Raw genomic sequence first — 17492 nt, 5'->3', positions numbered from 1 at the left:
TTTAATTTACTTTTAAAATATTTACATATATGTATATATTATAATAAATTTCATTAGTTAGTATTTGTTCTTCTTATATCTCGTTATATATAACAATTCATTTTTAAGTTTATCTTATAAAGTATTTAGAAGAACTTATAAAAAAAATTGTGAGATCATTTTAGCTTATTTTTTTATAATCTTTCTTATAATTTATAGGAATAACTTTTATTTTGTCACATTCTCTTATTCATTGTGACAATCACGAAGCTAACCAATAAAGGGAACCTCCCAACTTTTTATCCTTTCTTTAAAAAAATGATATTTTCTTTCAGTTAAATTAATAACCGATAGGTTGAAACCTTTCTATATTAATTATAACTTAATTGATAAAGATATACCTTTTTATATTAGTTCAAAGTCTGATATAAAAAATATAAATAATATATCGATTTCATGTTAATGCAAAAAACTTATATATGTTCTTTTACATATTTTCCTTTTTATTAAAAAATAAATAAATAAAATTAATCTATACCTTTTATATTTTAATAACCTTTTTTTATACTTTATTAGTAACCTTTTGTATTATCCTTTTCTACTTTTGATTTTTTATACACTTATATTTATTTATACATGTAAAATTTTATTTTAAAAACTATAAGTGGGTCAATGGAGACTATTTAATTTTAATATTTTTCAATATATTTAGTATTAATATAATGACTATTTAATTAGCCTTTACTTTTTTGTTTTAAATTCTAATTTAATTCATATTCTTTCATTTTGAAAAGAGACTATAAGTGCTAATATAACAAAATGTCTAAATATTTTAAACTTTTGTAAATAGTTACAAAAAAAATCTCTCATTTGAGCCTCCACCTCACACACAAGTATATAAGTCAATAAATTTATCTTTTTTTTAAATGAATTCTTTCCATTTTTTCGCTTCTTCTTTGTTTCATTTTGTAATCCCTTCATTCAAAAAACTACTTCGATCGTACCATATTCTGTGTTTCCATGTATAACTATCACACTGTAAGATGAAATAAAAGAAAGAGAAACTAATGATTTTTGTGTGGAATAAGAATGACGAGAGAAAGTCAATAATTGAAATAATTACGTAATACATTATTTGAGATAAAATAAATAATAGAACATTTTCAAAACTGGTTGCTTAATTTATTTATGTCTATGCTATTTGATTATTTTAAAAGGTTGATTGAATTAACTTACTTAAAGGGAGGAAATATTTTTAATTACAGATATACTATTTTTTAACTTCTCGAGATATTCTATAACTCAATATATGAGATTATTTTGTGAATAGATTATCCCTTTAATACCATATAAATTTTGAAATAAAACCCAAATCACCATACTTTAAAATTATGCTACTAACCAACATATTTTTTTACTAGCTCTACAAATACATGTTGAAATGCTGATAAATATATAAAGAAGGGAAAAAAAGATGCATGAATGAAAGTATATTTCATTTATCATAGATAAAAATTGTGAAATGTGTATGTAAAAGAATTGAATCAGGTGTTGCATTGGAAAAGGAGAATTAAAAATGTATTGAAGTTTTGGTTTTGCATGAGAAGTGAATAATGAGTTAGGAAGAGATAAGTAGATGAGCTAAAAGCGAGAGTTGTGTAGTTACATATAATTGCTGTCTTTCTCTCTTTGGTTTGTTGGCACATGACAATAATTTAACTCATTAAATAAGCTTTGAAATTACTACCATAGCCAGTACCATCCGTTACTTTTATGTAGACATATTCACGTGGTAACGTTATAAGCTTTGAATTATTGGGATTTAATTAACACGCAAAACCTATCTCTATAATAGTGGTTATATAGTAAGGTCTTCCATTTATAGGCTTCTTTCAAAATCCATTTAAAACTAATCATATATAATGTAACTATTAAATTAGGTGTTTTAATGACATATTTATGTTCTACTATTAGTTTAACTTATACGATGAAATATTAGGTGATGAGGACATGTAAATCTTTCTCATTAAATTGAGGATAAGAGTCATTGATACTTGATTAAATATGTAAAAAATTAAACATTTTTTCTCTCTATTTTATTTTTTATACTGTAAGTAGACTATGCTAGTAAGATGTCTAAGATGATAAATATTTCAACTAATTCGAAAAAAACATTATTTATTGTACTAATGCATTTAACACTATATATATAAAGTAATTTTTAAATTAGTTTTGTTATGTTATCAATTTATGATCACTAAGCCTAATTTTTATCATATAGCTATATTACAATGAATTAACTAAATTCGTTTTCATTATGCAATTCATTTTTATATCATGAAAGCCAAATTTGAAAAATATTGTTTACCTTATGCTAATATAACTTTTATTGTATTACAAAAACTGGTTTTGGTATTATAAAAAGTTACATTTTGAAATTAATTTCTAGAAAATGTATTATTACAACAACAAAAAAGTGGTGTAAAACATAATGTTATATATTTTTTTATATAAAAAGTGTAGTAGAATGTATTACATTATAAAATTTAATTTTGGTAAAAGGAAAAGACGGTGCTAATAGAGAAAAAGGTTGTACGAGCATGATTAACATCAGCCTAATGACTATTTCTTCCTGCACCCCATATCTTCTTCTCACACCTCCATAAATTTTTGTATTTCTAAAATATCTATCTGTAATATTTTATATTACGTAATCCAAAAGTTTTTTCTCAAATTCGTAATCAGCTTCCGGATTACATAATTTGGAAATCTTTTTTAAGATGCATGATTATTTTCTGGATTATATAATCTGAAAATCTCTTTTAGCTTCCGGATTATGTAATACAGAAATTTTTTTCAAATGTGGTGTAAAACATAATGTTATATATATATTTTGATATAAAAAGTGTAGTAGAATGTATTACATTATAAAATTTAATTTTGGTAAAAGGAAAAGACCGTGCAAATAGAGAAAAAGGTTGTACGAGCATCTATTTCTTCCTTCACCCCCATATCTTCTTCTCACACCTCCATAAATTTTTGTATTTCTAAAAATATCTATCTGTAATATTTTAGATTATGTAATCCAAAAAAGTTTTTTTTCAAATTTGTAATCAGCTTCTGGATTACATAATTTATAAACCTTTTTTAAGATGCATGATTATTTTTTGGATTATATAATCTGAAAGTCTGTTTTAGCTTCCAGATTATGTAATACGAAAATCTTTTTTCAAATGTGTGTCTGCATTACATAATCCGGAAGCTACTCTATGGGATTGACACAAGAAAAACAAAAATGTATTTTCACGTTTTATATGTCTGACAGAAGAACATATAGAGGTGCAGGAAGAAAGAGTCCAGCCTAATAAAGAACATCCAGCCCATAAGAAGCTATCAAGGCCCAAAGAATACCGCTGTAGGCAAGCAGGCTCACTTTCATTGACACACTAAAAGAAAATTATAATTATATCACAATAATTTTTTGAATGTATAGAGAAGGAGGAATAATTTTTTTTGGAGGGATGCATTGATATTGGATTAATTAATTTAAAATAAAAGCATGAGATATAGAAAAGAGAAAAAGGTGGAGGCCCAGCTCTATCTCAAGCCTTCCATTGTAGAGAATAAAGGGACTTAGAAAGGAATATGCTAAAGCTTTTTTTCTTTCTCTATTGTCTTATTATATACGTATAAAGGGTTTTTAAATTTAGTTTATTTTAAATATTATTTTATTACGAGACATTTGTAAATAGACATACATTTTCTTTATAATATATTACGTTATTTTTGTCTTTAATTGTCGGATATATGTTATTCTTTTTATTTGTCTTCTGAGCGGTTGTGGATGCAAAGATAATAATGTTAAGACCATTTTTCACATATTAAAGAACTAATCTCATTCAACCAAAATTTAGATTTGTATGTGATTTTCTCCCTAGCTATAAACTTGATATTTTAAAAGTAACTTTCTTTTGTTCATCAAATTTAAGTTTTTATAATTCCAAGATTTCACAGTGTTTTTTTAAGTCTTATAATTTTTAAAATAATTATTTTTACTTTTCAAAATTATTAATGTTGAAGATTTGTTAACACAATTAACACATGTTTAATTTGAGGAAAGAAGACTAATATTATTTGAAATATTTTTTTCTCTTTCTCATAATATTAAATTGTGTAATTATTACTGTGACTATAATGATGTAGTCCATTTTTTTTGTATTTGACCTTTCTTGTTTCATGTTATGTTATCATAAATCAAACTTTGAGTTAAGTTTTTGTCTTGAGATTAAAATACAATGATTGTAACTATAAAATGTAAATATATTATTTTCTTTTCTTTTTTAAATTTTACGAATTTAAATCATGAAAACAGCCATTTTAAAATATTATTTGATAATGTAATTGTGAAATTTTTAAATAATAACAAATTGTATTCTTAAAATTGTTAGAAAATAAAATACTATTCATTTAAACTTATTTATACAATACAAAAGGTTGGCATAGATATTATTAATCAATTTTTGATATATTTTTCATCTCTTTTTTTTCTACAATGGAGTCTGATAAATAAACATTTCACATCAGATTTGAATTAGAGAAGTTAATTCAAATGATGAATCAATTTTGACTATAACCTTGGGTTTCCAAATTAAAGATGCATGATCAAATTAAAAGAAAAATATTAAAGTTTAAAAGTTTAAATACATATTTAAAGAATCTGAATTTTACTATTTAATGACTGATTTTAAACAAATATAAAGTGCACCTTTTTCACGTATAGTATTTTTTAAAAAATTAGGAATTATATTAATATCTAGTATCAATAATTAAAAATTAATTAAATTTTATATTTTTCATTTTCCTACTTTCCGTGAAATGGTCAAATGTGACATTTCTTTAGAAAACAGGTTATATAAAATAAAAGCAAAAGAGTTTTACACCATCACTTAATTATAAAATATTTTTCAATAATTAATTTAAAAATTATATCTCCCATAGTTTCTAATAATGTGATAAAACCAGTAAATAAATCTGATGCATTTTAATTTTAAAATACAACCAAGAATATCCATTCAATGATGCGGACTTTCACAGGTAGCCAGTAGATAAGGGACACGTGGCCATAAAGTTGGAGGCAAGAAGGAAAAACACAAGTACCATCACTTTTTAGCAGATGCTAATAAACTTTTTGAAAATAGTGATTAAAAATTACAAAATATTTGTATTAAGATATAAAAAATGCATGTTTAAATTTTTTCAAACGTTTTTATATATTTTTCAATATTTTTTATTTTTGAAATAATAATCTTAAGACCCCATTAAGAATACTCTTATTTGATAGAGAAGAAAGCAAAGCAACGAATGAACGGTGGACACTGAAAATGATCACATGTGTGACTTTCGGGAGGATATTCCAAATGCCTTGGAATTATACCATTCCTCAGTAATTAGCAAAACAAAGGTCACTTTCTCTCTTGTGTATCTCATCTCACCATGTTTACTTTAATTTATTATTTCAACAAAATAAATATAATTTAGTTTGTTATTCTATTAACTTAAGTTATATAAGATGCTATGAGGTATTATATAATTAAATTATAGTATATAAGTGAAAAAAAATATTATTTACTATATTAATTTATAGAATTGAATTAAATTTAAATTTTATTTTCAAAGTTTTTATCAAATATTTATCTAACAAGATTAGTTGGACATTTTATGTCAGTTTCATTCCATTCCTACACATGAAGAGTGTGTTAAAATTTATACTTTATTTAAAAATAATTACATGACTAAAATATATTATACAATTAGATCTTTTCGTCAAAGTCATACCTCGAATAATTTTGTTTTATAAAGAATCCTAATCAACTTTTTACTATTATATAAACAACAAATTCTTCTCTTTCCCTTGTGAAAATAGTATGATATTGGATTTAATCTTTACTTTACTCTACTAATAGTAGAAGAAAATAAATTTAGATAAATATATGAATTTGTTATTTTTTATAAAAAAATGAGAATTTTTCTTCTTTTAATATTATTATCATGTACTTTTTAAATGTTAAATAAAATTGAATTATATATATATATATATTTAATGATAATAATGTATAATATCACAATAATTTTATGGTTATTTTTTATTGGAGCATATGATAAACTATTTTTAGTAAAATCTATATTGACAACGGTATTTTTATCCATAAAATGTTAATTATACTGTATATAGTTAACTCAATTTCCTTATTTGCTAACACTTTTTCATTCTATTTCACTTTTAATTAAAAAAAAATGAAACGAGATCTATTATTTTTTAATTATATTACTGGTATAGTCTGTTTTATCAATAACTAATATGTAGAAAATTTGGATTAAATATTTTTGTGAGATTTTATTACAAAATAGAACAGAGGTGAACAAAAGAGAACAAAGATGAACAAAAGAGTAAATTGAAGACAAAGGATATGAGAGTGAATATCTTTTATTTTTTGTTATTCAAATCAAAACAAATAAATTATCTGAATATATACAATTAGTACACTCATTTTAAGTTTAACTAAAGAGAAAAAGAATTAATAATTAAATACTAGAACCATAACACACAAGACAAAATGAAGGTTATTCACCTCTATAAAGAGAAACAAAGCTACATTTATCTAATTAGATACCAATTTAGAAACTATTTATCAATAATAGAAACTAATTTAGATACCAGTAATTTTTTTAGTCTCTAATATAGTATCTAATTTTGTCATTCTAGCAACTAATTATTTTTTGTCTCTAAAATTAGTTTTTATTTACCACAGTTGAAAGTTACATTTTAAAAGAAACTATTAAGTTTTACTCAGTGTACATATAGAAAGCTAATTTTGTAAAATTTTCCACCAAATATTGGCACAACATGATCTATAAATATGGTAACCAAATCCCATTACAAAGTGTTGAAAGTACAATAAATATACTAAATAAGACACAAGGTCAGCGAAAGAACACAAGACAACTGCAAAAATAAATGATGATGGAGCATAAAAAGACTTGCATGACTTGGTTTAAAGATAAAATCACGAAAAAGTCAATAACATCTAAAATTTAACATGGTTGAAATGGTTCCAAGTTTAATGTCATATGTTTTAACATACTGATAATTAGAAAAGACACCAAATTATTTTTCTCTATACACATAAACAACTAATAATTAGAAAAGACACCCAATTAATATTAGGATCCTTCTATAACTCTGTTATCTGTATCCTTTAATAGATTTTTTTCTAATAATGTTTTTCATAACAAAAATGACTATTATATATATATATATATATGATTTTTAATTAATATATGTATATTAATACACTTTATTTTGTCGGGTAAATTTTCTATCTAGCACTATTTAGACTTTTATTTCCCTAAGTAACACCCTTTTGTTTTTATTTCCCTATCTAGCACCTTTTTGTTTTTATTTCCCTATCTATCACTCTTTTATTTTTTATTTCTCTATCTAGCACCATTTCAAAAATAAATCAATAAATAATAATTTATTTATTTTTTGATAATTTTAATTTTGAATGCATTAAAAAATAAATATTTTTAATGTTTAAAATAATTAGAAATATAATTAATGAACAAAGAAATGAGTTTTTATAAAATAAAATAAAATAAATTAAAATGTTTAGTTTATTTTTTTTTAAGAATGAAGAAAATAAAAAATTAAACCCTACAACAACATAAAAGTTGAATCTATAAACATAAATTACTATTTATTTTTATTATTATTGGCATAATTACAAAAAAATACATGACATAATTACAAAAAAAATCAAAGTCAATTAGTATTAATTAATAGTGGATACACAAGTAATATTGAAGTGTCTACCCTAAATGCAAAATCCTAAAAAAAAAATTAATGCAAATGTTACACTTAATGCTTAAAAATGAGAAGCAAAAAATGAAAAAAAAGAGTATAGAAAATAAAAACAGCAACAATAAAAAAAAAAGAATGGTAGAAAAAAAATAATAACTAAAAACATAAAAGATATAAAATAAAGGCAAAACAAATTAAGATAAAGATAAAATATATAAAAATAAATCCAAATAAGATAAATATAAGAGATATAAGGCGATACTAGATAAGTATATGTTGATCATAAAAATGAAAATAAATGAAAGATGATAATTCATTTAATATTTTCTTCAATGGTACATTAAATAGTTGGTGTGAAATGAAACATAATTAATGACGAGAAGTGCACAATCCAGTAATGTTGGAACATATTCTTTATGTGTGTCTTAGTTTTTGACAATATGAACATTTTTTTTTCGATCATGTTGTTCTTTTATGTTCATATCAGTCCTTATTTAACTTTGTTTTTTTTTTATAATTATGTCATGTATTTTTTACTTAAAATTAACATAATTACGTCATCAATAATAATAAAAATAAATACTAATTTATGTTTATATATTCAACTTTTATGTTGTTGTAGAGTTTAATTTTTTATTTTAATCATTCTTAAAAAAATAATTTTTAAACTAAACATTTTAAATTTATTACTTTTTTATTTTTATTTTGTAAAAATACATTTCTCTATTCATTAATTATATTTCTAACTATTTTAAACATTAAAAATATTTATTTTTTAATGCATTCAAAATTAAAATTATAAAAAAAAATTAATTTATTATTTTTTAATTTTTTTTTGAAATGGTGCTAGATAGAGAAAAAAAACAAAAGGGTGTTAGATAGGGAAATAAAAACAAAAGGGTGCTAGTTAGGGAAATAAAAGTGTAAATGGTGCTAGATAGGGAATTTATCCTATTTTGTCAGTTTTATTGTGGAGGTAATAATTTATAGGTGTTATTTATATTTTTTTTGCTTTTTAATAAATCTAAATTTTATTTAATAATAATGACTTATTTTTCTGTTTACAAAAGAAGATATATTTCTTAAAAAATATTTTGAATAATATCAATATTTTCTTAAATTATTAGTATTATTATTGGATGTTGTTGTTTTAAATTTGTTTAAAATTAATTTTTTTAAACTCTATCCTCGTTCGATTTTATGTAAAGTTAAAGAATAATCAAAATAGGCTTATGACAAAATACAATCTTGAGAAAGTAAGAATGTGAATGCGTTAATCAAATTAAGTTTATTAAGATTTTTAATTTGGAAAAATAATTAATTCTGTATCGAAGGATTAATATCTGAGTGTTTTGTGAAGAGAAAATGTTGTTTGTATAGGATTTGACACATGTATAAAAAAAAAAAACTTGGTTGGATCAAGAAAGGATACAAGGAAGACTTTGAGGGGATACTTACATTTAGGTAAGAGAATTTAATATTAATATTTATTCAATATGCTTAGATAAGTGAATTATATAAATATGAAATGTGAAAATATAAATCGTGAGAAGTGATTATGTTTTCCTACATAAAATTGTGAGTTGTCCAGTGTATGTTTTCCATAGTAAGAAAATGATATAATCATAATTAATAATGAATTTGATAGATTGAGATTATTTAAGCGTATATTAAGACGCATTTATAATATTAAATAAAAAGGTAAAGTAACTTGAAAGTGAAAGAAAATAATAATCTTATTTAGATAACAATTTTTGTAAGTGAGTTAAGTCTGTTCTTAGCTATCTTATGTTTTTAAATTTAAATAAATAAATTATTTTAATTCTTTCTATGAATAACTTTTTTTTTAACTTAAATACAATTAGCATTCTTCATCCATCGACAATATTTAAAAAAAAAAATGATACATTTTAAAATAAAAACCTATTTTAAATTACGTAGTTCTCTTTTAACGTGTTATGACTCCTTCCTTACAACAGGTCAAAGTGAAATTTGTTTTCTCTTGTAACTTTTTTGTCAAGAAACTTATTACTTTTTATTTATTTATAGTTCTTTCCTCATTACTTTTTTTTTCTTTAAAAAAAACCATGTATCTATTTTACTAATAGTTGAGTGATCTTTGAACAACAACATTACTTTTTGAATTGTTTAACGATTTATTTTAGCAATAATATATTTTGAAGTAGGGTATGTAGCCATTGTGGAAATATTTAAATTTAATGAAGGTTTGAATGATTAGAAAATTTGATAGAATATATATGAATAAGTTGAGTTAGTCTAACAGTTTGTTTGTAGAAAGTGAAAGAAAATGGAAATGCAGTTAGGTAGCAGAGGACGACAACACATAACAAAAATCACTGCTCTCTCCTTGGTATACAGTACAGTAGGGTACAAAAGAGAAGGAGTGTGGCAAGTATGGAGAGAGAGAAAGAAAGAAAGAAAGGAATAAAACCCAAATATACTGTTTTTACGGATATTCCAACAATACCCTCCGAATATTCCCTCCTCCAACCGTTATATGTATCACCTCTTTCCTCTTTTATGTCCTCTCCTCTCTTCCCCTCTCTGCTTACTAAAATTAAATTCCTCTTTCCAATATTTTCCTCTTTCCCTAACAGAAACCCATGAAATTCGGAAAGAGCCTCAGCAGCCAGATCGAGAAAACCCTGCCGGAGTGGCGCGACAAGTTCCTCTCCTACAAGGAACTCAAGAAGAAGCTCAAACAATTCGACCCTCCCGCTGCCGCCGATTACCGCCCCGGAAAACGCCTCAAGCCTGATGCCGCCGCCGCCACTGCCACCGACATGTCCAAGGAGGAGACCGACTTCCGCAACTTGCTTGAGAATGAACTCGACAAATTCAACACCTTCTTCGTAGAGAAGGAGGAAGAGTACATTATCAGACTCAAAGTACTCTCTTTGATTCCCCCTCTTTCTGTCTCCTCTCTTCTTTAGCTGCGTGGAAGATCTGTTTCTTTTTGGATTTTTTAGGTTTTCTTTTTCTATTCAATGCTAAATAACTAAATACTGAACTGTTGGGATTTTTTTTCTTTTTTAGTTGTTGTCTGGAGGAGTTTGGCCTTATTATTGGCCTTCTAACAAATGAGTGGGTTTTGGTATTTTTCGCGGAATTCTGTTACCATCTGGTTATGTTATTGTGGAGTTTAATATTAATTAGTGAAAAAACTTGTACATTCACAAGCTATGAACGTGGAAGAATGACGTTGAGATTAAACTAAATTTGTGGTTTTGATTAGGCAATATGGTCAAGATTCTTTTGCAATTTGGCAATGCTAATTTGTCTTGTTTTTCTTCTGCACAAGATTATGACTGTTTTTCTTCAGGTCTTTTGATTATTTATGGGTAACCGCTGGTTAAGCATATTAAGTATGACCTGTTAATTTTTACTTGGGCTGGTGCAGAGTGATTTATGTGATAAAACAGTTAGATAACGGGGCGCTCTAATGTTTGTTATCGTTGGAATATACAGGAGTTACAAGATAGGGTGGCCAAAGTTAAGGATTATAGTGAAGAGATGATGAAAATCCGCAAGGAAATTGTGGATTTCCACGGAGAGATGGTCTTGCTGGAAAACTACAGTGCCCTTAACTATACAGGTTCTTTTAACTTTCATATTATTATATTAGCTTATTTCTCTTTATTGTTATTGGAATCGGGATTCTTTACATTTAAAACTTTGCCCAAGTAAACTTGTTTTTCATAGCTTTACGACATTTCTAAGTACTGTGGGAAAATCATTAAGATGGAATAGGATTCATTTCCAATACAAGTTGTCCATTACTCCTGAAAATAGTTATTTTTGGATTTATAGCACTTATATAAGTACAATAGATGGTCAAGTAATGCGATGGAATAGGATTCGTTTCCCATACATATAGTCCATTGCTCCTCAAAATTCTTTGCCCAAGTTGGTAGGACAAAGCATATGCTTTTTCTTGGAATAAAGAATCTACTACTTTGAACATATCCATGTTTCTGAAATTGGACATCTGGCCCCTTTGATACCTCTATAATTAGGCTTCCTATTCTTCTATCTACTTGGTAAGCAAGCCAATTCAAGAATAGTATATCATGTTTGAATTAAATATGATGCTGATTTAATAAATATTCGAGATACAAAGGTCACATCATCTTAAAGCATAAACGATCAGAGGAGTTTCACTTTTTTTTTTCTTGCCTCTAGAAAGTGATTCCGGTTTGAAAATGCTAAAGAAGCACATGGAATATGAACAATATGTGGTTTTCAGACAGATTTTCTGTGATAATCGTATCTCTACTCTGCATTTTTTAGCTGGAAACCACAGCTTTAGATCAAACTAGCTCTAAAGATATATGCTTCTATGATCAGCCCCCAGTTAGTTATCTTGGGCATAAATTGAAGAATGTGATACTTGTGATGTTTCTTTCTTTAAATCAATTGTTCCATTCGAGGTATCTATTTTTTACCTTGATTTTCATCCCACAGGGCTAGTGAAAATACTGAAGAAGTATGACAAGAGAACTGGTGCTCTCATTCGCTTGCCCTTCATTCAGAAGGTCTTGCAACAACCTTTCTTTACCACTGACTTGCTGTACAAGCTTGTAAAGGAGTGTGAAACAATGTTGGACCGTCTTTTCCCTGAGAATGATCCTCCTCCAGTTTCTGGTGATACAACTCCCCAAGCTGAAGGTTGTGATCCTTCAACTTCAACCACTACCAAGAGTGATGGTGGTTTGCTGATTCCCAAGGAATTAGCTGAGATTGAGTACGTGGAGAGCCTTTATATGAAGAGTACAGTATCAGCTTTGCATGTTTTGCAGGAAATTAGAAGTGGAAGCTCAACTGTTAGCATGTTTTCATTGCCACCTCTGAAGGTAAGTGGTTCAGAAGAAACATGGAAGAAAATCCCGGTCTTGAACAAGCAGCCAAGTAACCTGCTGGGTTACTTTGACAGCAAAGTAGTGGGATGACTATTTTCTGATCACTTTTTTTTTTCTTTTAATCGGATGCCTCGGTTATGCATGCCTTAGATACTAACACAGATGTAAGATGCTAAATGTAAAGATGGAATTAATTTTATAGAATTATAGGTTCCATATAATAAAACCTCTGTAATTTAAAGAAGTTATGTTTTGACATTTTGCTAACGTTCATATTGTGCTGTAATGTAATTATATATTCCGTGTCTGTTTTATATAAGGATGCATTTGTAGATCAGATTCACTAGAACCCTGTATCCCCGTCTAGTTTTTATACTTGGCAATAGTAGATCACGCTCCAAGCTGCAATCAGAAGGTGGCGTTATAGAAAAGCTTAATGGTGGTAGTGGTAGGATTATTGGTAATTTCAAAGATGGTATGGTGGTAGTGTATGCCGAGAAAGACGTTGCCACCATTAATATTAGTGTTTTCATACAATCGTGAAGCATTCATTGAGCGTGTTTTAATTTTGCGTCGAAAGTTGAAAAAGGCGCAGAAGTAAATTAAGTTACTTCTACGTCTACTGTTCCAAATGGGATTTCAGAAGTGTAGAAGCTCCTGTTTACACACTCAACAGACAGAACAACTCTAGTCTAGTCTCGATGTAAAATTGGTGAATAGAACATCTCTTTGATACGATAGTCTGGTCTGGTTCTCAAAACACGGGATTTTTTCATTAGCGGTTGAGGGACATGATAGGTTAATGATATATTTGACTGTACTAAAATACTTAATGGGATACATGGTATAACCGTCGTGTTTGTGTTTTGGGGTTCAGGTCTGGAAGCAGGGAAAACAAAAAAATTTGAAAATTCAATACACAACTAGTGGTTTTGCAATGCGTACGTGGTCAAGCCTACTTCAGATGTTTTTCTTTGTTCTTTTTTGTTGCTTGTGTTAGTTATCAAACAAAAAATGGGTTTTAGTCATTTTCGACAGCCTTCGGCTAATGCAATAATTTTTGTCTAATTGTTTAACCGTTAGTTGTAAAATACTATGGTTTAGCTGTTTGGGAATGGTGTTAGTTAGCAATTGCAAAATAACCCATACTTGAGCTGCTTTGTGCGGCAATGTAATGATGTGAGTTAGCTTTATCATATGCCTGGGGTAGACTATACCCCACGTTCCCTGCTCGCAAGACCCGAGAAAGTTAATTTACTTGTGTTCATTTTCCCCATTTCGTGTTTATGCAATGTAATCATTCATTTGTGAATCATCAATTACTCTAAATAAAACAATGCTCCCGGACACATGTTACCCTCTTAGAGGAATTATTATATGAATCTTTTTCTACCAGGTTTGTAACGGTGGATTGCTAATTTTTCCTCATGTTGGCTTCTCTCCAAAATACCCCTCTTTATTTAGCTTATTAATATCAATTATCACAATTCACCCTCATTTCACTAAAGATTCTCATCTCCCTATCCTTGGCTACATTTTGTTGCTTAAGGAAGAGCTACTTTAAGACATATAACTTCATCTTCCCTGCAGGAACCTCATTATAGTATATTTCATGGTAATCTTATTAACTTGGTGTTTGGGTTGTTTTGTGCGTGTAGGTGAAAGGTGCAACATCATAATATCATGGGTAACACGAATGGTGAATACTCAAATAGTCCACGGCATCGTATACAAAGAAAATACGAGAGAACTGTGGGAAGATTTGTATGAAAGATTTTCAAAAGGTAATCAATTTAGGATTTTAGATTTTCTATAGAAAATACACTCTACAAGCCAGAGTGAACGTAGTGTTACCGAGTTTTTCATTCATTTAAAGATTTTATGGGAAGAGTTCGAGTCTTTAAGACCAAATCCTGATTGTGTGTGTGAGGTTAAATGTAAATGTGCCTTGATCAAGAAAATTGTGAAACACGGGGAATTAGATTGTGTTATGTTTCTTGAAGGGTTTGAACGACTACTTTGCAATAGTGAAAACACAAATTTTACTCATGGAATCGTTGTCAAATGTGAGTCATGTTTTCTTTTGTCATTCAACATAATGAAAACTGAGTGGAAATGTCATGATCAATAACAAAGCTTTATTGAACACTTCTGAAAATCAAAAGCATACATCAAAATGGAGGTTGAAAGCCATAAGGTAGAGGGAAAAATCAAAATCAAAGTAATGGTAAACAATGTATCTATTGTCATAAACTTTATCATACAATTGATGAGAGCTAATCCAAACATGAATTCCCTATGTGGTATAAGCAAAAAAATGAAAGAACTGAGAGGGTTATCAACAAAATTGTTATGGATAAAATGACCAAAAACGAATAAAATGATAAAAAAGATCAACAAGTCTTTGAATATAAAACAAGTCATTTTACATAGGATCAGGTACATTAGATTATAAAAATTATTCAAGAAACAAAGGTTGACTCCACACAACATAAGGTGAACAATGGTTGAATGTGTTTTTCTCATGTGGATATTTACCAAAGTCCTACATTGAGTAATATGAAGAAGGAAGAAACATTAAACTACTATACAAACAAAGAGTTGATTTAAGTCTCTTGGGTGTATAGGGGACTTGAGTAGTTATGTATCATGAGAGAATTTTCATTTTTATTCTTGTAAAAGTTGCATGAGAGAGTTTGCAATTTTATTATTGTAAAATTTTCATGAAGGTTTGAAATTTTCTTCTAACAAAAAATGCATGTTGAGTTTTATTGTATGCTTTTATTCATACTCTTATTTATGGGTGTGGTTTTGATATAAAAGATTAATCCTATTATGTGATTCCTAATAATGGTATCAAGACTTGGTTATAATCAAGATGAGAAACTTGGTATGCTGGGTAAGGTCAACATTGTGTCATCTGCCTTTAGATAGAGGTTAATTCTAATGATTTTTTTGTGTGCAATGACTTTGTTAAAGTTAAATATTCCTTTATTTGAGGTAGTACTGATCGATGCATGGTGGAGGCTAACTTAGTTGATGTGGTGACTTAGTGATGAATTCCACCTTAAATATCGTTGAGTTACTGGTAGCAATAACATGGAAGTTGTTGACAACGAGTCTGAGGTGCAAGGCGATGATGATTGATGATTGGGAAGGATTGTCATTGTTAATAAGTCCGTACAGGTCACCAATGACAAGAGCAGATTTGTTGACAATATGTGTCAAACATTCACATAAAAACGTGAAGAAGAAGACAAAAAAATGATGATGCTGGAGTATCTAATGATCATGGTCTTCATGTCACTAACACATTACTTCATTATTTTCATTTCTTGTTAAAACTAAACTCATTTTCATTGTTATTTTGAACTCAATTAATAGAGCTAAGAAACTTAAAAAAGATAAAAACTTGATGAAGAGAAATAGTTGACTAAGAAAAACAACTCAAAATTTGTGGACTATTTCTTTTTTCTAATTGATATTGTTTACTATTTCTTTTACCTAATTAATATAATTTTTATATTCTCCAGTCTTTTATACTATTTCGTATTTTTAGATTTTGAAAATTAGGAAATTTTTTGTATTGCTCCAGATTTTTTAGAAAATTATTGAGATAGATAACTTTTTAAAAAAAATATATACATTATGAATAACCTGGAAGGACTTTGATAAGAAGTCATGCTCCAATATACGGTTTTAAATTCCTTATTCAATATTATCGAGGTCATACTTGTTAACATGATTTCAATTTTTGTTAGAATACATGTTTGACAAGTTCTTCTTTGCACCATATCAATTTCAGGATAAATTCTCTATCTAGCACCATTTAGATTTTTATTTCCCTAATTAACATCCTTTTGTTTTTGTTTCCCTATCTAGCACCCTTTTGTTTTTATTTCCCTATTTAGCACCCTTTTATTTTTTATTTCCCTATCTAGCACCATTTCAAAAATAAATAAATAAATAATAATTTATTTATTTTTTGATAATTTTAATTTTGAATGCATTAAAAAATAATATTTTTAATTTTTAAAATAGTTAGAAATATAATTAATGAATAAAGAAATGAGTTTTTATAAAATAAAATTAAAAATATTAAAATGTTTAGTTTAAAATTATTTTTTTTAAGAATGAAGAAAATAAAAAATTAAACCCTACAACAACATAAAAAATATTCGATTAATTACAAAAAAAACAAAGTCAATTAGTATTAATTAATAGTAGATACACAAGTAATATTGAAGTGTCTATCCTAAATGCAAAATTCTAAAAAAAAAAATTAATGCAAATGTTACACTTAATGCTTAAAAATGAGAAGAAAAAAATGAAAAAAAAAGTCTAGAAAATAAAAACAGCAACAATAAAAAAAAAGAATGGTAGAAAAAAATAATAACTAAAAACATAAAAGATATAAAATAAAGGCAAAACAAATTAAGATAAAGATAAAAGATATAAAAACAAATCCAAATAAGATAAATATAAGAGATATAAGACGATACTAAATAAATATATGTTGATCATAAAAATGAAAATAAATGAAAGATGATAATTCATTTAATATTTTCTTCAATGGTACATTAAATAATTTGTGCAAAATGAAACATAATTAATGACGAGAAGTGCACAATCCAGTAATGTCGAGACATATTCTTTATGTGTGTCTTGGTGATTGACAATATGAACATTTTTTTTTCCGATTATGTTGTTCTTTTATGTCCATATAATTAACAATCCTGTATTTTTTTACTTGAAATTAACATAATTACATC

The 17492-nt window shown here is 26.9% G+C and overlaps 1 protein-coding gene across 1 annotated transcript; it reads left to right on the top strand.

Moving 5' to 3' along the window:
• Positions 1-10122: 10122 nt before the first annotated feature.
• LOC137807531 (SPX domain-containing protein 1) lies at positions 10123-13057 on the top strand. Its single transcript, XM_068608215.2, has 3 exons — positions 10123-10749; positions 11330-11456; positions 12326-13057. The coding sequence occupies exons 1-3, from the start codon at positions 10465-10467 to the stop codon at positions 12808-12810; spliced, it is 897 nt and encodes a 298-aa protein (XP_068464316.2). The 5' UTR covers positions 10123-10464; the 3' UTR covers positions 12811-13057.
• The last annotated feature ends 4435 nt before the right edge of the window (positions 13058-17492 follow it).

Source organism: Phaseolus vulgaris, chromosome 3, assembly GCF_051622355.1.
Source record: "Phaseolus vulgaris cultivar YP4 chromosome 3, ASM5162235v1, whole genome shotgun sequence".
Lineage (NCBI taxonomy): Eukaryota > Viridiplantae > Streptophyta > Magnoliopsida > Fabales > Fabaceae > Phaseolus > Phaseolus vulgaris.
Note: the sequence above shows the minus strand (reverse complement) of the source record. Positions and strands in the feature narration are given on the sequence as shown.

Excerpts from the sequence above, each read along its gene's own strand:
- LOC137807531 (XM_068608215.2), top strand. The coding sequence starts at position 10,465 with ATGAAATTCGGAAAGAGCCTCAGCAGCCAGATCGAGAAAACCCTGCCG. Across the intron at positions 10,750-11,329 it reads AGTACATTATCAGACTCAAA|GAGTTACAAGATAGGGTGGC; the intron begins GTACTCTCTTTG and ends TGGAATATACAG. Across the intron at positions 11,457-12,325 it reads CAGTGCCCTTAACTATACAG|GGCTAGTGAAAATACTGAAG; the intron begins GTTCTTTTAACT and ends TTCATCCCACAG.